This window comes from Prionailurus viverrinus, chromosome C2, assembly GCF_022837055.1.
Source record: "Prionailurus viverrinus isolate Anna chromosome C2, UM_Priviv_1.0, whole genome shotgun sequence".
Lineage (NCBI taxonomy): Eukaryota > Metazoa > Chordata > Mammalia > Carnivora > Felidae > Prionailurus > Prionailurus viverrinus.
The window spans coordinates 18814836-18841065 of NC_062569.1; the positions used below are offsets into that span (position 1 = coordinate 18814836).

The 26230-nt window shown below is 39.1% G+C and overlaps 1 protein-coding gene across 3 annotated transcripts in view; it reads right to left on the reverse strand.

Moving 5' to 3' along the window:
* Nucleotides 1–26230, reverse strand: part of UBE2E2 (ubiquitin conjugating enzyme E2 E2) — a 380850-nt gene that overhangs the window by 27381 nt on the left and 327239 nt on the right. For 2 of the 3 annotated variants that reach the window (XM_047874547.1, XM_047874545.1), the window contains exon 6: nucleotides 23407–23503. The exons of the other annotated variant lie outside the window; for it this stretch is intronic. In XM_047874547.1, coding sequence (XP_047730503.1) covers nucleotides 23407–23503 — 97 coding nt within the window. The remainder of the gene's footprint in view (nucleotides 1–23406; nucleotides 23504–26230) is intronic. 3 annotated transcript variants of the gene reach the window in all.

Sequence of the window (26230 nt, forward strand, 5' to 3'; positions counted from 1 at the left end):
TGCCCATGCTCTGTTTCTGTCTCTCAAAAATAAATAAACATTAAAAACAAATTTAAAAAAGACTTTCTAGTCAATTCTCAAGCATTTACTTGAAGGTAAGACCTGAATAAATTTGAAAATATTAATTAAAAACTAATAATGCTTCAGAAACTAACTTAAAAAGCTTGCCCTTTCATCAGCTGAAATTTAACTTTAGGCATTCTCATTTTAATTTACTAATACTTATTTTAAAAAATTTAAGTTATATAAACATTTAAAATTATTTACTAACCCTTAAAAATCTAAACCATAAAACAAATATAGAAATAAATCATGAAAATCCTTCTTTCCTACCTTACACCTTCAAATTCTAACTCCCCAGAGGGTAACTGCTTTTTAAGTTTTGTGTGCCCCTTTATACAATTTTTCTATGCATTTTATAGTCAAATACATGTGTGAGGGTGTTTATGGCCAATTTTATTTTATTTTTTAATAGATCAAACTACATAATATTGTGGATTTTCCTTCTTCTCTTTTAGGACTGTACAGCTCTATTTAACCATTCCCTAGTGATGCACAGTAAGAACTTTTCCAGTTCTTTACTATTATAAATAATGTGAAAAACGTATGGCCAACTAATCTTTGACAAAGCAAGAAAGAATATCCAATGGAAAAAAGACAGTCTCTTTAGCAAATGGTGCTGAGAGAACTGGACAGCGACATGCAGAAGAATGAAACTGGACCACTTTCTTACACCGTACACAAAAATAAACTCAAAATGGGTGCAAGACCTAAATGTGAGACAGGAAACCATCAAAACCCTACAGGAAAAAGCAGGCAACAACCTCTTTGACCTCAGCCGCAGCAATTTCTTACGTGACACATCTCCAAAGGCAAGGGAATTAAAAGCAAAAATGAACTACTGGGACTTCATCAAAATAAAAAGCTTCTGCACTGCAAAGAAAAAGATCAACACAACTAAAAGGCAACCTACAGAATGGGAAAAGATATTTGCAAATGACATATTGGATAAAGGGTTAGTGTCCAAAATCTATAAAGAACTTATCAAGCTCAACATCTGAAAAACAACCCAGTGAAAAAATGGGCAGAAGACATGAATAGACACTTTTCCAAAGAAGACATCCAGATGGCCAACAGACATTTGAAAAGATGCTCAACGTCACTCATCATCAGGGAAATACAAATCAAAGCCACACTGAGATACCACCTCACACCAGTCAGAGGGGCTAAAATGAACAACTCAAGAAACAACAGATGCAGGCGAGGATGTGGAGAAAAGGGAATCCTCCTGCACTGTTGGTGGGAATGCACACGGGTGCAGCCACTCTGGAAAACAATGTGGAGGTTCCTCAAAAAACTTAAAAATAGAACTGCCCTACGACCCAGCAATACCACTACTAGGAATTTATCCAAAGGATACAGGAGTGTTGATTCATAGGGGCACATGTACCCCAATGTTTACAGCAGTGCTTTCAACAATACCTAAATTATGGAAAAAGCCTGAATGTCCATCAATAGATGAATGGATAGAGAAGATGTGGTTTATATAGACAATGGAATACTATTTGGCAATGAGAAAGAATGAAATCATGCCATTCGCAGCAATGTGGATAGAACTGGAAGGTATTATGCTAAATGAAATTAGTCAGTCAGAGAAAGACAGATATCATATGTTTTCACTCATATGTGGTTCTTGAGAAACTTAAGACCATGGGGCAAGGGAAGGGGAAAAAAATTGTTACAAACAGAGAGGGAGGGAGGCAAACCATAAGAGACTCTTAAATACAGAGAACAAACTGAGGGTGGATGGGGGTATGGAGGAGAGGGGACATTGAGGAGGGTACTTGTTGGGATGAGCACTGGGTGTTGTATGTAAGTGATGAACCATGGGAATCTACCCAATAACCAACAGCACACTTTACACACTGTATGTTAGCCAATTTAACAATAAATTATATAAAAAAATAATGTTGTGGAGTATTCCTTGAGCATATACCCATGAACACTTGCGAGTATTTTTACAGGATGGATTCCCAGAAGTGAGACTGCTGGTCAGGGGTTATGTGCATTTTACATTTTGACAGGTGCCTCCAAATTGTCCTTGAAAAACGTAGTACGAATCTATATTCCTAAAAACTGTGTAAAAGTGCCTTTCCCAGCACTCTCCCTATATCAGATGTTATTAATCTTTTGATTTTTGTCAACTGATTAAAAAGAGAAATCTCATTTTAGTTGGTGTTTACTAGAGTCTGAAGATCTTTTCCTATGTTTCTCAGTTATACTTTGCTGTTCTATGCATTGAGTGCTTAGATAACGTTCCCGATTTTTTACTGAGTTATTGGTTTTTCACTTCTTGATTTATAGTTCTTCCTACATTAGGCATATTAACTCTCTGCCCACTATATATGTTACAAGACTGCAATCTGTGAACAACTTACGGTATTTTTGCCATATGGAATTTAAAAATTTTTAGGTAGTCAAATCTGTTGATGCTTTTTCTTTATGCTTTTTGGATTTTATCTTGCTTATAAAGACCTTCTTCTAATGCCAATTTTTACTTCAGAATGTGCGTAAGCTTTGGTATGTTTTCTTGGAAATAACCTGTTTTGAAATATATTACTACTGGGTATAGAATTCTGGGCTGACAGTTTTTCCTTTAGTACTTTAAAGATGTAGTTCCACCATCTTCTGGTTAGCAGTTTCTCAACAGACGTTTGCAGTCATGACTATCTTTGCTTCTCTCTAATAATATAACCACTTTTGGCGGGGCTGCTTTTAAGAATTTCTCTATCATTCTTCAGCAATTTGATATGATGTACCTGGGTGTGGGTTTTCTTCATGTTTCTTCTGCTTGGGGTTCATAAAGCTTCTTTGATACATGTGTTTAAAGTTCTCATCAAATTCAGAAAATTATCAACCATTATTTAGTCTAATTCTAATGTCTGTGTCAGTTCTGGGTCTGTTTCCAGTAAGTGGTTATGCTCCTTATCGTGTGTCATGTTTTCCTGCTTCTTTGCATCCTGGTAATCTTTGGAGGCCAGACCTTGTGGGTTCTACCATGTTGGTTGATAGATTATTTTTGTATTCTTTTTTAAAAAAATTAAAAAATTAAAAAAAATTTAAAAATTATTAAGTTTTTACTTTTTGTGTTCTTATATTCTTGAGCTTTGTTCTTGCAGACACTTGGATCCTGTCTGGTTTTGCTTTTATGACTAGGTAGGTAGGCTGAAGCAGTGCTTAGTCTAGGGCTAATTATTTTCCACAAGCTAAGGCAACCCCTTCCTGTGTATCCAAATGTCCCAAGAATTATGAATTTTCCTAGTCTGGCTGGTGGGAAAAGGCACTGTTTCTTTTAACCCTTTAAGATGGTTCTTGTAGTACAAGACCTAAAATTAAGGTTCAGCATTATGTGCTGCCTTAACATCTCAGGAAAACTGGGAAGGCTTCAAATGGCCTAACCACAAATTCCCTTCCTGACTCTGCTCCCATGGATAAGGGTCACTAGTTGAAAAATGCTCTTTACCATGGACAGGGGGAATAGTTCCTGCTTATCACTGAATAGTGTTACTCAATTTCTTGCCAGCCTGTGGAATTATTCAAATAAGCCAATCACATCTTCCTGCAGGAACCAGGGAGCATTCTGCCCTCTTGAGACTACAATGCCTGTCTCCCACAGCCCTTGATTGCTCCCTCTGTTCCTGAGTGCAATCCCCATGTGGCCCTGCAAGATGTGTGATGTCTTCCTCACAAGGCTAAGAATGTAAGTGATTAATAAACAGTTGTCACCCTCATTTGTCCAGTGTTGGGTGTTGTGTGTTTGGCCACTCCTCATAACCCTAGGGTGGGAATCCATCTTTCACCAATGTGGCAAAGAGGTGGAACACACCAGTTCTTTCCCAGACTTGGGTAGTTTCCTTGCATGAATGTGCAAGGGGCACCTTCTGCTAAATACTCGAGGGGTACCTTCTGCAGATATTTGGGGTTCCCTCTGTGTGTGCAGCTCTCTCCTCTCTATACTCCATCTTTGGAACTGTAGCGCTTCGACTTCCTTCGACTCAGTTTTGTTTGCTCAACTTAGAGAGTCTGCTGGGCTTCCCCTGGGTTCCTTTCCTCACACTATGGATGGAAACTCTCACAGGGCAGTAGTCCAGGGTTCACTTTGTTTCCCACGTATCAGGGATCACTGACCTTTACTGTCTGAGCTCCATGTCTTGAAAACCATTGTTTTATGTATTTTGTCTGTCTTTTGGTTGTTTCAGGAGGGAGGGCAAATATGGTTATCCCTGTTACTGGAAGTGGAAGTTCCTCCCATTATTTTTTATAAGATTTTTTCTTTCCTGACTTCCTTTTCTGGGACTCCCAGTTACAGGTATGTTAAGTAGCCTGAGGTCATCCCATGGATCACTTAGGCTCTGTTCATTTTATTTTTTAAACTTTCATTTCTCTTGCTTCTTTATGGATAGTTTCTATTACTATGTTCAATTTCATTTCCAACTTTCTTCCACTGTATGCAATCTGTTGTTAATCCTATAATATGTACTTTTAATGGCAGAGACTGCATTTTGTTACCCTACAAGTTTCATTTCTATCTTTTTAATATTTTTTCTCCTCATCATGTTTGCATTTTCCACTACTTTCTTAAGCATATGGAATTTATAATAACTGTTTTAGCATTCTTGCCTACTAATTTCATCATCTCTGTCCTTTCAGGGTCTGGAACTATAGATTAATTGCTCTCCTGGTTATGGGTTCTATTTTCCTGCTTTTAAAATGCCCAGTAATATTTCATTTGAGGTACAAAAGTGAATTTTACACTGTTGAGTGTTGGAATTTGTTATACTCCCTTAAAGAATGTTGTACTTTGTCCTAGCATGTATTTATTTAAGAAAAGTTTGATGCTTCCAAGCTTTCTTTTAAATTTTTTTTAGGGTAGGTAGGTCCAGTGGAGCCTTTGGTGTAGAGCTAATTTACCCCTACTATTAAGACAGTATCTTATGAGGACAACATGGATTCCCGCTTAATGTGAGGTCACTCACAGCCTTGTGTGAGCTCTAGGAACTGTCTGGCCTACTGCTTTGTGCAGGTTCTTTCCCTGGCCCCAGGTGGCTTCTTCTGACATATGAAGAATTCTAAACGTAGCCAAAGACTTGAGGGGATCCCTTTTCGGATCTCTGGAGCATTCTCTCTGTGTGGTCCCTCTTCTCTGGATCTCTGCCCCACAAACACCAGTACGTGGGTCTTCCTAAACCCCTATCTCTGTCTCCTCAACTCAGTGAGACTGCTGGGTGCTCTCTTTGTTTTTTTCCTCTCTATAATGTAGCCTGGAAACTGCCTCTAAGCAGTGAGCTGGGGCAAGTGTGGGGCTCACTTCGTGTGTTTCTCTTCTCTCAGGGATCTTGGTCTTGGGCTGCCTGTTGTTCAGTGTCTGTTTTTCTTTTTCTTTTTTTTTTTTAATTAAAAAAAATTTTTTTTAACATTTATTTATTTTTGAGACAGAGCATGAACGGGGGAGGGTCAGAGAGAGAGGGAGACACAGAATCTGAAACAGGCTCCAGGCTCTGAGCAGTCAGCACAGAGCCCGACGCGGGGCTCGAACTCACATACCGCGAGATTGTGACCTGAGCTGAAGTCGGATGCTTAACCGACTGAGCCACCCAGGCGCCCCAGTGTCTGTTTTTCTAGTTGGTTAAGGGAAGAGTATAAATCTAATTCCTGTTATTTCTTCATGGCCAGAAGCTGAAGTCCACTCTGATGTATTGTGAAAACATTACAGACAATCCAGAGAGTACAGTATATCTAGTTCAGTAAAATTAAATTTACTTAAACCTGGCTAAAAATAGCTAGCTTTCACTTCTATCTTAGCTAGACAGTCTCTGAACTTCAGGAGTCTGTCATGTGATATAATATCTTGAGAAATTTTAAGCTGCCTTTGGGCTTGAGACATATTTTATACAGGGCAAGAGCAAAGGAACAATAGGGGTGTGAGTAAAGATTTTAAAAGGCTTGGCTGGACTTGAAATAAGGCAAAGTTTCCTAGGAAGTTCTTTGGCCAGATGGGGGTGCCTATGGGCATACAGTTTGTGCATTATGTGTGCTGGGAATAAAGAAGGAGACTTCCTTTTATAGATGACAAAAAATAACATTAAATACTTAAAGTTTTTTAGACTATAAAAAAGATAGAAGCCTAAAGCAAATTGAAATCATTAAGCCAAGTTTGAATTTCAATTCATTTTTCCTATTAGTTTTCCTTCTGAAAGGTAAATTCCATCACATATGAAACTCCGAGCTCATCAAACTATGAATAAGCCACTTAAAGATTTTATGCAAGAAACAAAATGGCTCTTTTGACATCTCAAAGGACAGGTTAACTGCACCTTGCAGAGCTAATGTAGGCCTTCAGTACAATACATTCCATACAATGATACTCACAGCTTTCAAAGTGTTTACAGAGGTCTACACACACAACTTTATCTTCACAGCAATGCTGCAAGATAGTCAGGGTCATAAGTACTGTCTTCAATTCACAAATGAAGGCACCAATTTATCTAGTAAGGGAAAGAGCTGGGCAACACTCTAGTTTTCTTGACATCTTCAAAACTCAGTATAATTTAGCTCCTCTGACTTAATCTTTTTTTAACATGGCAAAATATAACCTTCATTGTGCTCATGCTCTGACACTGGTGAATCTAGCAAGGGGCATCATAAGGTTTGCTGAAAAGATGCATGCATGCAAACGTATGCCACTGTTACTTAGAGAAGTCAGGCATAAATACAGTGAGGGGCAACAGCTTAGAGCTATATAACATGAGCCATCTTACACTATAGACTAACTCCCGTGTTTTTCACTTAAAGCCCTGCCATCCGGATGTACACAGGACAATCAATTCAAAACGTCAAAATGAGATTATCGTCCTACACCTGTGATACCGCTTTAGCAACGCTACTTACAGAGCATAGGACTTTAATATATTTTCCAAACTAGATTTAAAAAAGCAACTGTTTAACTGGAAGAAGAGGCCATGGAATTAAGAAGGTATGTACTGGCTAAGACTGGCAACAACTCGAGCATTACTCACAGTGTTCAGCCAATTTTCTGAGTTGACACCATACCCCTTTTGAGAGTCGATGGGGCCATTCCTGCCCTGGCACACAAGATGGACAAGAGCCATCAGTTGGCATGTGAAGTGAAATGGAATATTCCAAGGTTATACTAGACCAATAGATGCTACAAGCTAAGTCATATGGTTATAGAGATAATACTAAATAAAGCTCTTTTAAATAAAAACAAATAAAAAGACAGTTTGGATATCCCTTAAAATTTTTTTTTTCCTTGGTGAAAGAAAGGTTAAAGGAAATTAAGAGGGAGAGCAGAAATTAGGGTAAGAAAAAGAAAAGAAAGAGAAGCAGTAGCAGAAAAACAAAAAAAGCTAGAAATACAGATAAAAAAGAAAAGACTGGATAACAGGAAAAGGGAGAAAGGAGGACTAACCAAGGATAGATACACCACAGAGCTCTGTCCTGAGGAAATAAATGTGTGCGGGTCCATTTCCCTTTGCCATTAGCTCCAGCTCAGTGATTCTTATGGAGAATAGGGATACACTTCAGGCGGGAGGGAGGAGTCAAATCAGAGCCTGGGATGAAGCTGGAATTTGTACACATGTACTGTGAAAACACATGCAATAGATCAATTGCCTTTATATTACAGACTCCAGAGGGTAAAGCACAAAAGAGTCCCTAGGCTAATGTGGACAAGCCAAAGATGAGTAAGAAAGCACCGGAGGGTCACCAAAGGCTGGGAAACGGCTATTCATGAAGTTCCAGTATCTATCTCTTTCAAAAGATGATGTGGGTTATATTACTCTATAGATGACCTCTGATGTGGTTCATTCTCTTTCTCTTAATTGCTTTTTCTATTAGTATTTGTGAAAGAGACAGTCTGTAGGAGGCAGTAATGAACAAGCTGATGTGAGAATGTAAGCAAAAGCCCAGTGGTTTACACTGCTTTGGCTGTTTCTTTTTGTGGGCAGAAGGAAAAATCTAATGCTTCACCTTAAGAGTATCACTAGGAGATGTGGGGCAAGATGGCGGCTTAGGAGGACGCTGGGCTCACCGCACGTCCTGCTGATCACTTAGATTCCATCTACACCTGCCTAATAACCCAGAAAACCGCCAGAGGATTAGCAGAACAGAGTCGCCGGAGCCAAACGCAGACGAGAGGCCCACGGAAGAGGGTAGGAAGGGCGGCAAGGCGGTGCGCGCTCCACGGACTGGCGGGAGGGAGCCGGGGCAGAGGGGCGGCTCGCCGGCCAAGCAGAGCCCCCGAGTCGGGCTTGCAAAAGCGGAGGGGCCGGGCGGACTGTGTTCCGACAGCAAGCGCGACTTAGCGTCTGGGAGGTCAGAAATTAACAGCTCTGCTCTGAAAGCGGGAAGGCTGGAGGACAAAGGGAGGGAGAGCTGCTGAGCCCCCTGACAACAGAGCTCAGTTTGGTGGGGAACAAAGGCGCTCGCCAGCGCCATTTCCCCCGCCCATCCCCCAGCCGAAATCCCAAAGGGAACCGGTTCCTGCCAGGGAACTTGCTCGCTCCGCGCAAACACCCAACTCTGCGCTTCTGCGGAGCCAAACCACCAAACCTCCGGCAGCGGATCTGACTCCCTCCCGCTGCCACAGGGCCCCTCCTGAAGTGGATCACCTAAGGAGAAGCGATCTAAGCCTGCCCCTCCTGCCCCCGAGCACCTTGCCTACCCACCCCAGCTAATACGCCAGATCCCCAGCATCACAAGCCTGGCAGGGTGCAAGTAGCCCAGACGAGCCACACCACCCCACGGTGAATCCCGCCCCTAGGAGAGGGGAAGAGAAGGCACACACCAGTCTGACTGTGGCCCCAGGGGTGGGCTGGGGGCAGACATCAGGTCTGACTGCGGCCCCGCCCACCAACTCCAGGTATACACCACAGCACAGGGGAAGTGCCCTGCAGGTCCTCACCACGCCAGGGACTATCCAAAATGACCAAGCGGAAGAACTCCCCTCAGAAGAATCTCCAGGAAATAACAACAGCTAATGAGCTGATCAAAAAGGATTTAAATAATATAACAGAAAGTGAATTTAGAATAATAGTCATAAAATTAATCGCTGGGCTTGAAAACAGTATACAGGACAGCAGAGAATCTCTTGCTACAGAGATCAAGGGACTAAGGAACAGTCACGAGGAGCTGAAAAACGCTTTAAACGAAATGCATAACAAAATGGAAACCACCACAGCTCGGCTTGAAGAGGCAGAGGAGAGAATAGGTGAACTAGAAGATAAAGTTATGGAAAAAGAGGAAGCTGAGAAAAAGAGAGATAAAAAAATCCAGGAGTATGAGGGGAAAATTAGAGAATTAAGTGATACACTAAAAAGAAATAATATACGCATAATTGGTATCCCAGAGGAGGAAGAGAGAGGGAAAGGTGCTGAAGGGGTACTTGAAGAAATCATAGCTGAGAACTTCCCTGAACTGGGGAAGGAAAAAGGCATTGAAATCCAAGAGGCACAGAGAACTCCCTTCAGACGTAACTTGAATCGATCTTCTGCACGACATATCATAGTGAAACTGGCAAAATACAAGGATAAAGAGAAAATTCTGAAAGCAGCAAGGGGTAAACGTGCCCTCACATATAAAGGGAGACCTATAAGACTCGTGACTGATCTCTCTTTTGAAACTTGGCAGGCCAGAAAGAATTGGCAAGAGATTTTCAGGGTGCTAGACAGAAAAAATATGCAGCCAAGAATCCTTTATCCAGCAAGTCTGTCATTTAGAATAGAAGGAGAGATAAAGGTCTTCCCAAACAAACAAAAACTGAAGGAATTTGTCACCACTAAACCAGCCCTACAAGAGATCCTAAGGGGGACCCTGTGAGACAAAGTCCCAGAGACATCACTACAAGCATAAAACATACAGACATCACAATGACTCTAAACCCGTATCTTTCTATAATAACACTGAATGTAAATGGATTAAATGCGCCAACCAAAAGACATAGGGTATCAGAATGGATAAAAAAACAAGACCCATCTATTTGCTGTCTACAAGAGACTCATTTTAGACCTGAGGACACCTTTAGATTGAGAGTGAGGGGATGGAGAACTATTTATCATGCGACTGGAAGCCAAAAGAAAGCTGGAGTAGCCATACTTATATCAGACAAACTAGACTTTAAATTAAAGGCTGTAACAAGAGATGAAGAAGGACATTATATAATAGTTACAGGGTCTATCCATCAGGAAGAGCTAACAATTATCAATGTCTATGCACCGAATACCGGAGCCCCCAAATATATAAAACAATTACTCATAAACATAAGCAACCTTATTGATAAGAATGTGGTAATTGCAGGGGACTTTAATACACCACTTACAGAAATGGATAGATCAACTAGACACACGGTCAATAAAGAAACAAGGGCCCTGAATGAGACATTGGATGAGATGGACTTGACAGATATATTTAGAACTCTGCATCCCAAAGCAACAGAATATACTTTCTTCTCGAGTGCACATGGAACATTCTCCAAGATAGATCATATACTGGGTCACAAAACAGCCCTTCATAAGTTTACAAGAATTGAAATTATACCATGCTTACTTTCAGACCACAATGCCATGAAGCTTGAAATCAACCACAGGAAAAAGTCTGGAAAACCTCCAAAAGCATGGAGGTTAAAGAACACCCTACTAACGAATGAGTGGGTCAACCAGGCAATTAGAGAAGAAATTAAAAAATATATGGAAACAAACGAAAATGAAAATACAACAATCCAAACGCTTTGGGACGCAGCAAAGGCAGTCCTGAGAGGAAAATACATTGCAATCCAGGCCTATCTCAAGAAACAAGAAAAATCCCAAATACAAAATCTAACAGCACACCTAAAGGAACTAGAAGCAGAACAGCAAAGGCAGCCTAAGCCCAGCAGAAGAAGAGAAATAATAAAGATCAGAGCAGAAATAAACAATATAGAAACTAAAAAAACTGTAGAGCAGATCAACGAAACCAAGAGTTGGTTTTTTGAAAAAATAAACAAAATTGACAAACCTCTAGCCAGGCTTCTCAAAAAGAAAAGGGAGATGACCCAAATAGATAAAATCATGAATGAAAATGGAACTATTACAACCAATCCCTCAGAGATACAAACAATTATCAGGGAATACTATGAAAACTTATATGCCAACAAATTGGACAACCTGGAAGAAATGGACGAATTCCTGAACACCCACACGCTTCCAAAACTCAATCAGGAGGAAATAGAAAGCTTGAACAGACCCATAACCAGCGAAGAAATTGAATCGGTTATCAAAAATCTCCCAACAAATAAGAGTCCAGGACCAGATGGCTTCCCAGGGGAGTTCTACCAGACGTTTAAAGCAGAGATAATACCTATCCTTCTCAAGCTATTCCAAGAAATAGAAAGGGAAGGAAAACTTCCAGACTCATTCTATGAAGCCAGTATTACTTTGATTCCTAAACCAGACAGAGACCCAGTAAAAAAAGAGAACTACAGGCCAATATCCCTGATGAATATGGATGCAAAAATTCTCAATAAGATACTAGCAAATCGAATTCAACGGCATATAAAAAGAATTATTCACCATGATCAAGTGGGATTCATTCCTGGGATGCAGGGCTGGTTCAACATTCGCAAATCAATCAACGTGATACATCACATTAACAAAAAAAGAGAGAAGAACCATATGATCCTGTCAATCGATGCAGAAAAGGCCTTCGACAAAATCCAGCACCCTTTCTTGATAAAAACCCTTGAGAAAGTCGGGATAGAAGGAACATACTTAAAGATCATAAAAGCCATTTATGAAAAGCCCACAGCTAACATCATCCTCAACGGGGAAAAACTGAGAGCTTTTTCCCTGAGATCAGGAACACGACAAGGATGCCCACTCTCACCGCTGCTGTTTAACATAGTGCTGGAAGTTCTAGCATCAGCAATCAGACAACAAAAGGAAATCAAAGGCATCAAAATTGGCAAAGATGAAGTCAAGCTTTCGCTTTTTGCAGATGACATGATATTATACATGGAAAATCCGATAGACTCCACCAAAAGTCTGCTAGAACTGATACAGGAATTCAGCAAAGTTGCAGGCTACAAAATCAATGTACAGAAATCAGTTGCATTCTTATACACTAACAATGAAGCAACAGAAAGACAAATAAAGAAACTGATCCCATTCACAATTGCACCAAGAAGCATAAAATACCTAGGAATAAATCTAACCAAAGATGTAAAGGATCTGTATGCTGAAAACTATAGAAAGCTTCTGAAGGAAATTGAAGAAGATTTAAAGAAATGGAAAGACATTCCCTGCTCATGGATTGGAAAAATAAATATTGTCAAAATGTCAATACTACCCAAAGCTATCTACACATTCAATGCAATCCCAATCAAAATTGCACCAGCATTCTTCTCGAAACTAGAACAAGCCATCCTAAAATTCATATGGAACCACAAAAGGCCCCGAATAGCCAAAGGAATTTTGAAGAAGAAGACCAAAGCAGGAGGCATCACAATCCCAGACTTTAGCCTCTACTACAAAGCTGTCATCATCAAGACAGCATGGTATTGGCACCAAAACAGACACATAGACCAATGGAATAGAATAGAAACCCCAGAACTAGACCCACAAACGTATGGCCAACTCATCTTTGACAAAGCAGGAAAGAACATCCAATGGAAAAAAGACAGCCTCTTTAACAAATGGTGCTGGGAGAACTGGACAGCAACATGCAGAAGGTTGAAACTAGACCACTTTCTCACACCATTCACAAAAATAAACTCAAAATGGATAAAGGACCTAAATGTGAGACAGGAAACCATCAAAACCTTAGAGGAGAAAGCAGGAAAAGACCTCTCTGACCTCAGCCGTAGCAATCTCTTACTCGACACATCCCCAAAGGCAAGGGAATTAAAAGCAAAAGTGAATTACTGGGACCTTATGAAGATAAAAAGCTTCTGCACAGCAAAGGAAACAACCAACAAAACTAAAAGGCAACCAACGGAATGGGAAAAGATATTTGCAAATGACATATCGGACAAAGGGCTAGTATCCAAAATCTATAAAGAGCTCACCAAACTCCACACCCGAAAAACAAATAACCCAGTGAAGAAATGGGCAGAAAACATGAATAGACACTTCTCTAAAGAAGACATCCGGATGGCCAACAGACACATGAAAAGATGTTCAGCGTCGCTCCTTATCAGGGAAATACAAATCAAAACCACACTCAGGTATCACCTCACGCCAGTCAGAGTGGCCAAAATGAACAAATCAGGAGACTATAGATGCTGGAGAGGATGTGGAGAAACGGGAACCCTCTTGCACTGTTGGTGGGAATGCAAATTGGTGCAGCCGCTCTGGAAAGCAGTGTGGAGGTTCCTCAGAAAATTAAAAATAGACCTACCCTATGACCCAGCAATAGCACTGCTAGGAATTTATCCAAGGGATACAGGAGCACTGATGCATAGGGCCACTTGTACCCCAATGTTCATAGCAGCACTCTCAACAATAGCCAAATTATGGAAAGAGCCTAAATGTCCATCAACTGATGAATGGATAAAGAAATTGTGGTTTATATACACAATGGAATATTACGTGGCAATGAGAAAAAATGAAATATGGCCTTTTGTAGCAATGTGGATGGAACTGGAGAGTGTGATGCTAAGTGAAATAAGCCATACAGAGAAAGACAGATACCATATGGTCTCACTCTTATGTGGATCCTGAGAAACTTAACAGGAACCCATGGGGGAGGGGAAGGAAAAAAAAAAAAAAGAGGTTAGAAAGGGAGAGAGCCAAAGCATAAGAGACTGTTAAAAACTGAGAACAAACTGAGGGTTGATGGGGGGTGGGAGGGAGGAGAGGGTGGGTGATGGGTATTGAGGAGGGCACCTTTTGGGATGAGCACTGGGTGTTGTATGGAAACCAATTTGTCAATAAATTTCAGAAAAAAAAAAAAAAAATAAAATAGTCAAACTCAAAAAAAAAAAAAAAAAAAAAAAAAAAAAAAAAAAAAAAAAAAAGAGTATCACTATTCCCTCCAGTCTCCAGACCTGGTCTCTGAGGACATTAGCCAACTACTAACAACATACAGAATAGTTTCATTAAAAATTCCTCTGTACATAAAGATCCGTTAGGGGTGCCTGGGTAGCTCAGTTGGTTAAGCATCTGACTCCTGATTTTGGCTCAGGTCATGATCTCACAGTCTTGAGCTCGAACCCCACGTTGAACCCCACATTCGGCTCTTGAGCTGGGCGTGCAGCCTGCTTGAGATTCTCTCTCCCTTTCCCTTTGCCCCTCCCCTGCTTGCATGCCCTCACACATGCTATCAAAATAAATAAATAAACTTTAAAAAAAAGTCAGTGTGATCACAGAGGGATCTCTTTAGTGCTGGATGGGTGGTCTCAGTAGTTTCAGAAGATGGTATTCTCTGAAAGGTCGCCAGAAAAGGGAATGTGACAGCCACATGGCAAATCATACTAAGACAAAAAGGAGATCAGGGCACCATGGCCTCTAGACTAAGGGATCCTTCTGAGTGCCGAATGGGCAGTCAACATCCTGTACAGCGTTTTATGCTGTTACCAAGTTTAAAAAATGTATTCACTTTTAAAATTCACATAAAGTAAAATCCATGCTATATCATTTACTAACCAGGTACAGGTGTTTCTGACAATAAATATTAGAACAGTTTGATTTACCAATAACAAGCCTATGGTATTAACAAGCCACCACATTACAGATATGAACTGAATGAGGACAGAAGTCTAAATTGCAAAATAAATTAACCAACAAAGAAAGAGCACTTAAGAGTTTCAAAAGCACTTAAGATCTGAAAGAACGACATGAACCACAGTCAGCTACTTAATAATCTCATCATTTCTACATATATTTTAAGTGATAAAAAAGACACCTGTGGCAGATGCTTGCCTGGGAATAACACCGGAAACCTTTCTGTTCATGTGGAGAGCAAGAGACTACAGAACAGACACAGGAAAAGTAAGTCTTGTTGTTGGAACTAAACTGTTTAGTGAAGCCTGACACAGTCAAGTCTCTCCTGACAGAAGCTGTAAATAAACCCAAATAGTGAGTGCTATGGTTAAAAAAAAAAAAAAAAAAAAGGTAGACTACATGTAGAAGAAAAGAAGACTAATTTCAGAGAGTGACAAACTTATTACTGGTCCTCAACTGTAAAGAATGAAAAATGGAAAACAAACAAACACTGGGAGAGGTTATCCAGGGGAATAGGAAAGACCTGGGACGTAAAACATACAATTTTTGCATAATTCTTTCCCTATCATCAAAAAACCCCTCTTTTTACTCTAGAATGAGAAAAATTAATCTTGTAATTCTTTCTCAATTATTTTCATTCCAGAAATCATAAAGAAAAAGTTAATTAAAATCTAGAGTAAATGTTCTGGACTTGTCAGAAATTCCTCAAGTAAGGGAAAGAAAAAAAGTCTTTGAATCATTCCTTGGGTAAACTCTTCTGAGTAAAAGACACGTGAGTAAAGAATGGTGTTTGTTTATACTGAGGGCCTGCTTCACTTTTCAATTTCTTATTTGTGTTTTCTGAGCTTTTCACTGGCAACAACAGAACACATGCATTGCTTCAACAGCTTTCCCCAATTCCCTAAACAGCATCAGATGCCAAAAACTTGCTTTATGGGAGAAAAATACCTCTAATACAATTTGCTATATTCTAAACTCAGAAAGACATTAATTGATTTTAGTGGAGGAAGAGATCAGTTTTGGGAGAATGTAGAAATTGAGAAGTACTGATCTACACCATGTCATTTTCTTATTAGTGTTTCCCTAAAACAACAACAACAACAACAACAACAACAACAACAACAACAACAAATCACTGGTGATCTCTAAAAAGGAAAACCTCAAAATGCCATTTTCTAAAAAGTAAATTGAAGGGAATTTTCATCATGGCTTAATATATACAATAGCTTTATAATGAGATCAACTTCCAAACCAGTAAATTAGAGGTTATTATTGCAGGGACAGCAATAGACTTTACAGCAGAAAACTTGTAGCAACAGCTAATACCCATGTCCAGATTTATATTAATTAAGGGGCAATAAATATGCACAGGGAAATGCTAAGTAGAAGCAGGTCAAAGCCAGGGCTACACATTGAGGTCATGTGTTTAAATTTACACCAAAATTATAATGAGACATACTTAACTGACAAATATACTTTGCTAAGTCCCATCAATTTTGAGTTTGCAGAGCAAGGAGCCTCAAATGAAAACTAAACACTTATCTTTAAAGGATAGTTGATTTAAGAGAAATTTAATAAGCAAGAAAAAAACTGAAGATATTTCCATTTTGAAAAAAAGAAAAGCCAATACTGAGACATTATCAAGGAGTACATCTAGACCTTTTCTTCACCTTTAAGATATCCTAGCTCCACCATGAAAACTACGAATATGAAAACTACAAATATGCAACATAGCCAGAGTTCCCTAAATGCAAATCAATACCATATACAAATCAATGGCTTCTTTGTCTAGTATAATTATAAATTTAAATAGCCTTTCCAGAGAACTAAACAAGCTAATGGAGAGCTCCATTAACAGTAAACTTTCACTTAAAAACTTTCACCAAATTGGACACAAGATTATTTTGAATTCAGATATGAATCCCAACTCTAAGCTATCCACAATCCTATGAATGCGAATCCACCAAGAGGATGCTTTTCCTGCAGGAACGGAACCATTCTGAGTAAGGCTAAAATTAAAATACACCAGCCCTATCAGACCCTTGATTCGATAAAAATGTATATATTCCTCAGATAGAGGAATCCTTTATAGAGGACAAGGGGTGGCTGGTGCCTCTTCCCCAGTGTAGCTGAGTGATCTTTTCTAGAGCTTTTCTTTTTTTTTTTTTAATTTTTTTTTAACGTTTATTTATTTTTGAGACAGAGACAGAGCATGAACGGGGGAGGGTCAGAGAGAGAGGGAGACACAAAATCCGAAGCAGGCTCCAGGCTCCGAGCTGTCAGCACAGAGCCCAACTCGGGGCTCAAACTCACGTACCGCAAGATCATGACCTGAGCCGAAGTCGGATGCTTCACCGACTGAGCCACCCAGGCGCCCCTAGAGCTTTTCTTATAAAAATCTAATGGTGGTACCCAACGCTAGATAAAGACATCTCCTCTAGGTCTCCATTTGTCCTAACTTGCCTTATGTATTTGAATTAGACTGTGTATGACCATGCTTCCATCACGGGAGCCAGTCTAGACAAGAAAGTCAGTCACTGGAGTACGTGTGTGGGCACAGCTCTCTGAATAAAAGGTGATGCACACCTCACTAACGTGAGCGGCTGCCCCATAAGGGACTACCTACCCCGCCTACAGGCAGGCACACAGCCTTGTAGGCTTTTTATAGGCTGTGCTAGGTATGTGAGTATCGCAAAAAATATGGCTTATTTGGGGGAAATGCTCTCAGAGGGAAGGCAGTGCTGAATTAGGGGGAAAATATCTTTGTATTTTCAAGAAAAGATACATTTAAAAAACTGATTTTTATTAAAAAATAAATTCATGATTCAAACTTATAAATGCTTTATTTGGCAACAGGTTTCTCCATAGGCTACTCGTTTAAGTAGGAAGTTCTTCAAATATATCTAAAGCATTTTGATTTATGATTTCTTTCCAGGAACACTACGTATTGTGGAAAGAAATATGCCTGTAGTTTAAAGGAACTCCTATAACTGCTTATTATGCAAATTCCTCACCAATATGACATAACCAAAAATTCAACACCCATAAGCCCAGGATCTCTTCAAGGACAAAAATCAGAAGGAAAAAAGAAAGAAGTTATTGCTGTTGTGTAGGAATAATTAGTCTGACATGTCAGAAGCATCCTTTTTTTAAAAATAAGAATTACTGTGGGGTGCCTGAGTGGCTCAGTCAGTTAAGCATCTGTCTTGATTTCGGCTCAGGTCTGATTTCACGGTTCCTGAGATTGAGTCCCACGCTGGGCTCTGTGCTGGCAGCATGGACCCTGCTTGGGATTCTCTCTTTTCCCCCTCACTCTACCCCTGTCCTCCCCTCTCTCTCAAAATAAATAAATACACTTAAAAAAATAATTAAGAATTATTTTGAGTGCTGTTACTGGAAGCACTTTACCCAGGCCAAATACAGAATGGAAGGCTGTAAGTAAGGAAAGTAAGGAAATATAAAGATAACTGCCTGGTAATTGAGGGTCTCAGACTCAGACATTGGTAGGGTTACATTAATTCTTCGTATTTTCATAATTATAACATTTCTCCCAAGACACAATATGATCTCAAATATCTAAATTAAAAAGGCAACATGTTATTCAATCATCCAGATTTTTTGTCCATGAAAATAAATTTCTGGACAGTTAGAGGATTTTTATTATGTTGTTTCAGAACTCTTAAATTTCCATATTAAAACACTACAGTGCATTGTTATAATTTCAAATACATATTATTTAACTGTTTTGTTTAAAATCATTTCTCCTTAAAAAGAAAACCAAACTTTACCAGTAACCTACTTTCCAAAAAACACATATTATACCCTTGAGTAACAAATATTAACAGTAATTCGAATGCAGAGACCTATTCTGAAGTTTACTGTATTATCTCTTTTAAAAAGGGTTGCCATGAAAATTAACAGTGTCAAGCAATATTATCTAAGAATATTTAGCCTGTCTGAAAGAAGGCCTAGATAACCTGTAAAAAATACCTAAACCCTAAATAAAGGTAAGTTTTGAGGCTGAGTGAGGAATACATTAGGGCTCATCATAACCATTTTCTCTATTTTATTTATGTGAAAAACCCACTTCATTCCTGTCCTTGGTAAAGCAGAGTCTAAGGACATGTAGTTTAAACATTTCACTAGTATTTCCTACATGTGCTTAATAGGTCTTCACTCATTTAAAATTTCCTACAATTATTAAAAAATTTTATCTGACATCCTAATTATACTGAATTGGTGAGATCTTACTCCTGTTATAGGACAAGCCAATCAGAATCTCACAAAGGATAAGCGGACAGCTGTATAATGGTAAAAAAACAAAACAAAACCAGGAAAGATATTATAGATTGCTACCCTAGGGATTCATCTTCCTGCTTTAACCATACTGGAAGCACAGTTATTACCTGGTTCAGAGCTACTTCCTGGGTCAGAGGTAAGGAACCAAGTGAGAAAAACGAACATAGGCATCATAAATACACGGTTGTATTTTCTTCTTTACTCAAGGAGAGTGACTTCTCCAATGGGTCTTTCCTTTAGATCAGATATGAAAGTAAAACTTTACAGGCATATTTTGAATGCAACTCAGATATATGCAAATAAGGTATAGTTTTTACCATCTTTAAAAGAATCAAACCTACGAAGCAGATATATTTAACTGAGAAAAGTAATAAAGTTTTTGTAAAGGTCAGCATTTCTGGACAACATGTCAAAAAAATAATAAACAGGTAATATTCCTTTTTTTTTTTGGTAATATTCTTTTAGACTAGGCAAACTGGATGTTCAGGAAGGATATAAAACTGATGGCTATGTTAAATAAAGATTTGCCTATACAAAGCAAAAATATCAAGGGCTGATTAGGACACTTGCTTTGTCATGGAATCATCACTCCCCTACATAGTGAAGCCACCAATCCTTTCCAGACAACTCTGACTCAAGTTCTCTGTCCTTGTTTCACTACCTGGCAATCTAAAACCTAAACCCATGATCAAATAATTTTAGCTTTTCTCATTCTGTGTTTTTTAGAAAATCATTCTTTTTTTTTTTAAGTTTTAAATGTTTATTCATTTTTGAGAGACAGAGAGAGACAGAGCATGAGTGGGGGAGGGACAGAGAGACCCAGAATCCAAAGCAGGCTCCAGGCTCTGAGTCGTCAGCAAAGAGCCCTACGTGGGGCTCGAACTCATGGACTGCAAGATCATGGCCGGAGCAATAGTCCGACGCTTAACCGACTGAGCCACTCAGGTGCCCCTCATTGTTTAAAAAATGTTAATTACTTATTTTGAGAGAGACAGAGAGAGACAAGGTGAGCAGGGGAGGGGCAGAGAGAGAGAATCCCAAGCAGGCTCCATGTTCAGTGCTGCTCACAAACTCAGCTGAAATCAAGAATCGTATGCTAACTGACAGAGCCACGCAGGTGCTCCTTGAAAATCATTTTTGATAAAGGACTATTAAATAGGATCTTTTAGTTTACATTGTTATACACTAGTATTCCTTGTAACACAACTAAAAAGTTCCCTTTTACAGAATGACAAGGTAAGGAAACACATTTATAAATATACAGGTAAACAGAATTGATACTTTTTTTTTTAAACCCAAATTTATGATGGTACAGAATCACTTCTGTGAAATTTTTTTTGGAAATGTTTATTTATTTTGGAGAGTGAGTGAGCATGAGTGGGGGAGGGGCAGAGCAAGAGGGAGACACAGAATCCAAAGCAGGCTCCAGGCTCTGAGCTGTCTGCAAAGAGCTCGACGTGGGGCTTGAACTTACGAACCATGAGGTCGTGACCTGAGCCAAAGCTGGACACAACTGACTGAGCCACCCAGGTACCCCAAAACTTCTTTAATGCACAAAACAGAAATGTTCTTCTCCATTTAATGATGTGTATTCCTGATTTTATTCATCCTTGCAACGAATCCTCGGTTCTTCTAGGACCTTCACACCATGGAAGGCCTATTTCCAAACAGATCCGAGGGAGTCTATGGGAACCTGTAGTGCATGAGGGGTCAGTGTCCCAGGATTCTGTAGATAATACGGAGTTGGAACCCAAAGTCCTTTATACATTTCTTGGACTTTATGTACCCTCCTGGTTTTTAAAATACCGGGTAGATTGACTATCTACATAGAGCTATAGCTTTCCTTTACATAAGGTGTCAGAGAAGTTACAGGACTATGGATTACAGCCTATCTATATCCATATTTGGAAGTACCAATTACAAGGACTTTTGGAATTTATCATGTGACATTCTAGAGGAGAGCCAATTCTTCACAAAGAAAACAGCTTCAAGTTAGCTGTATGTCGTACCGTATATTTCTACTTTATAAATTTTCTCACTTTTAAAAAAAGTCATAGGCATCAGGAGAAACCTTAGGTCTATGTATCCATAGTTAATACCTCCTACAGAAAAAAAAATGTTTTTTGCATTCCTGCTAAGATAGCTGGCCTTGAAAACAGGTAGGCTTATCATTTTTACAGCTTTATCTTAATTTCAGTTAAAGAAATTGTTCTTTGCCAGTTCTCAAGTGTAGCAGAGTAGAATGAGTAGAAGCCAAGCTCACGCTGCTATAGCAGGCAGTAGAATCCTTTTAAAAGTCTGTTTATATACCTTTCATCAGTGTAATAGCTCACAAACTTAGTGTAAATAATCTACACAAATATGCCTGTGTTGAAACAATTAATTCTACTTTATGGTCCCCACCCTCTAGTAGTCATTACCAATTATAACATTTTAATGGTTAGTAACACAATTTATTATCCAATCATAACCAGGTCAAAGACAAGCGATTAATAACAATCAAAGTTAAGGTATATGAGACAATTTATGGATAAGGATTGTATTTATCAGTTGTTTGAAAACTGGGCTGTAAGTGATCTGAAACAAAGGGCTATGAAGTTGGAGAATAAGGAAGGAGCCATTCTCCGACCTTTTATAGAACACTATAAAAGAGCCACTGGGAGCAAATTCCTCTTTCCATTTGCTCAGTCCATTTGAGAAGAATAAAGCTCTTACCAATGACGCTGCAGCTGTGCTCACCCTTGACTTAATCACTGTGTAAGGCTGAGGGTTAATTAGCACCATTCTTAGTTCTATTTGTTGTTTTAATAAAAGATACGCATAAATCTAAGACAGGGAGTAACTGATACTTGATTTTTATTTGGAAGGTGCTGGGGGGAGGGGGAAGAGCTCATCCATCTTGGGCATTGATGTTTGTGGGTGTGCTCAGAGCATTTTCATTTGACCTGGCCTATACGGTTCTGCCTGTTTGAAGAGTGGCGGACAAAGACTTCATGGTTGTGTGAATGCAGGACCCTGATGGCCCAGGCTGAACCATGAGGCAGTCTTTAGTTGGAAGGCAAATGATAGGGAATGAAATACAGAGGGTGAGGGTCAGGGCCCACACGATTCTCCCACAGAGCAAAAGGGCCAAATCACACGCCTTTTACAGACTACACTGCTGCTCATCTTCGGCAGTTACAAGGAAATCCTTATCATGGAAAACTTCAGACATATTCAAAGGTAGACAAACGAGTATAATGAACCCCCCCCCCCCCCCCCCCCGCCAGTGTGCTCATCACTCATCATTCAACAATTACAATGGTCGATCTCGTATCCTCCACATCCTTATCTACTTCCAATCTAATCTTTCTGGATTATTTTGAAGCAAATTCTAGATATCAAAGGACTTTATTGCAAGTAGTTCCATATCTCCTCTAAAAGGTAAGGATACGTAAAAAATTCATGACAGTTCTGTTTTACCATGCCTAAAAATTTCTGGCAGTAATTCCTTAATATCAAAAGCTCATTTTCAAATTTCCAATTATCCCATAAAAGCCATATATTTGGGGGATAATTTTTAAATGATACAGTATCAGAATTACATTCCGAATAAAACAAGCTTATAACACTTTAGATAGCAACAGCAATAGAGCAAGAAAGTCGAACTGAGGTTAAAAAAAATAATGCCAGATAACATCCAGAGTGATATACTTTGCAGGAAAAAAAAAGAGGAAAAAAAGATTAGAAATACTTCTGAAAGTTACTCCGTAAATAAAGCATCTGGTACAGGAAAACCGCTGACCTCCTTGTTTTATTTCATAATTGTCAGTGTTCTCAGGATAGTTCATTTTTTATGAGGGAAAACACCCATTATTTTTAGGTCTGAAGACCATAAGATAAGCATATTTGAAACAATAACCAGACTTCATATAAAGAATATGATAAACATCTAAGAGTTTAAAAAAACAACCACAAAATAGCACAAACAAACTTCAAAAGACACAATCAAACAGAACAGAGCTTAAATTTTGTATATGCTTGAGAAGAGAGTATTGACAGATAAGAGCATTCCATGAAAGATGGAAATCTGATCAGTACTCTAAATGACAGCAATTCCTGGGTTAAATCATGTTCACCAAGGAGGACTAAACTCCGGAAGCTTGGAAGGCCAGTGTGGGCCTTTGGAGCTTATCAACTTCTACTCCTTTCTGCTGCCATTCTGTTCCTCAGCAGTGTGACACAGACAGACTGGCAGCCAGGTAGAGTCTGACAAATAAGAGTGCTCTGGCAGGCTCAATGAACACCACTGTGAAGTGTGAACAGCCCTATCAAGGCCAGCAGTTAGACCTACCTAGACTGTTGCACTGGGAACAGAATGATTATCACCGGTGCACCCGTCAACTGGCTGGTGACTGTTGGACATTTTGCCACCCGCGAGATAATCCTTCCTAGGAAATAATGCAATAGGGACTACTAATTCAAGGTTAGGCTTTTTCCAGAGTTTAAACCCAAGAGTGTCAGTGCTGAGGTGGTGGTGTTTAGAGATTATTCAATACTCTCTTCTCTCAGTTAAACTCAACTGAGTAGGTATTTGTCAGCCATTGAATGTATGCCCATTTGGAGTCCTAAGTACCCTGGGAAGTGACATGAACAACAGCCCATGATTGTTTACAGAGGGCTTGCATGTGTACCTCACAGGAATCCTGTGATTTAGGTAGGGCTGATGGTTACCTCTGTTTTGTAAATGAAACGGAGTCTGAGGAAAGTGAAGCGCCCAGAACAAGTCACACAACTAATTAACAGTGGAGCTGGTATTAAAATCTGTATCTGTGGACTATAAATACCATGCTGTAAGGATGTACAGCCCCACCCTCGAACATTTAAAATTTATTTCTGAATAGACCAAAAATTCTTTTTTTTTTTTTTAATTTTTTTTTCAACTTTTATTTATTTTTGGGACAGAGAGAGACAGAGCATGAACGGGGGAGGGGCAGAGAGAGAGGGAGACACAGAATCGGAAACAGGCTCCAGGCTCTGAGCCATCAGCCCAGAGCCTGACGCGGGGCTCGAACCCACGGACCGCGAGATCGTGACCTGGCTGAAGTCGGACGCTTAACCGACTGCGCCACCCAGGCGCCCCACCAAAAAATTCTTTAAGTAAGAGACAAATGTAAATTATGAGAAGAGTAAGAAAAAGATTAAAAAAGTAAGTTTATGTGGAGAGAAGACTGAGAAACGCACTTTGAAAATTGGCGCAAAACCTTATGCAAAACCTACTTCAGAGCTGACAGCATTTCTGGTGTTAAACTAGCTCTACAGATTTAGTATAGGAAAATCGTATTTATTTGTATTCTATCAAACTTATGATTGTGGTAATTTGAAGATAGGTTAGGTTGAAGTTTAACTTAAATCTGGGGGAAAAGAAATCTACACATTGGAAGTGTACCAGAAAAGGGTGTGAAGTAAACCCATTAAACAAAAGAAAGGCCAGTTTGACTTAAAAACTCTTTTTAAGACTCTAGAAGTGTGAACACACGTATCGATGATGTGCCAATTAGGAAATTTTTGTATATGTCTTAAAGTACAAACATTTAGTTGGTTGCCACGTATTTTACAAACAATAGTCTATTCTTAGATCAGATGAGCTGTATCTAGTTGATCAAACTTAAGGCTTAATCTTTAGGCTTATTCTTTACTTTTTCTTTATCCCTTACACTTATCCTTACCACCAATATTATCGTTTTCAAAATCTATTTATTTTATTTATGTGATTTTGCTTTAGCCAGGGGTGATTTTACTTTTCTTGTTTTGTAGCATACATCTGTAACTTTCTGAGACACAGCAAAAGAAAACTCTAGTGAAGAGAAATATTTTTGATTGCTGAGAAAAGGCTTTGGTGGGATGAATGTATTCCTCTAAGCGGCGATTACCTGTACAGAGAAGAGCTTCCCACATACAAGCTGATTCAGGGGGACAGGACCATTTCAACTGACTGGGAGACGGAACAGGCCTGGCTATGGCTGAGTAAGGAACGCCTCTCGGCACGGAGCTTTCTCTCTAAGTGTGCAGTTACATCTTACCCATGTGGAAGAAGGAAGGACTTCTTACTCGTCTAGTGTTCAGAAGGGCCTCATGAATAGTATGGCCTCAAAAGTTTCTTCTCTCCCCCTAGTTTTACTGAGATATAACTGACACCTAACACTAGAAGTTTTAGGTGTAATGATCTCATGTCAAAAGTTTCTTGTATGGGTGACTTACTTCTCAAGATAAGTTTTTTTTTTTCCTTAAAAAACCACTCCCTCTAAATTTCAGCAAAGCCCAGAAGTACTCTGTTGGGAGAGGGGAGACAGATATAGTTCCCTGTTCCAACATTTCCAGGAGGACCACTGGGCTTAAGCCTCTATCACACAAAAAATGTCTTCTTATGACATTACCTCCAAATGAAGTTACACACAGTCATACAGACAAATGGGATTGAAATAGTAATAAGGAGAAAAAACACAGTATTTGTCATTCAGTTTTAAATTAGTGCAGCATTAATGAACTTCACTATCTGGGGTAAAAGTATGAAATAATTTAAAAGTATTTTATAATGATCTTGCATAATTATATTTTATGTTTCTTTTGGTGGAAGTATTTTTATATATCCTTATTTTTAAAAGTTTTAAAAATTGAACAGATTGTAAATTCTTCATGTTTTATAAAGCAGACAGGAGCTTAAGAGAGACCATGATTCCCCTTTGTCATTTCTCTCTTGTCTAAAACTTCAATTATCTAGTGAATAAAGTTTATTCCTGAATGCGGAAGATAGAATCTTATAAAATATTAACACTACTAATTAAATACTCAAAGAAGAATTTCTCATTAAAAACATGAATGAAAACTCTGTAGCTACTTTAGATTTTTGTAGTTTCCAAAATAAACCCAGATACGTAAAAATTTGGCAGTTGGGTTTGTCTGTTAGTTAAAAGGAGTTGGTCAAACACATAATCATACATCTGCGACGACACAGAAAGTAAAAACTTTCAGCATTAAGCACACCAGCAAGCCACAAAGGCTTCGTCATAAACTCTCTTTAGTTTTCCTGGGAAGTTGTATTTCCTAGTTGAGGACCATTCAGCTTTTTTGTTCTATTAGCTTGAAAGGACGCATGGTTATTAAAATGCCAACAAGGT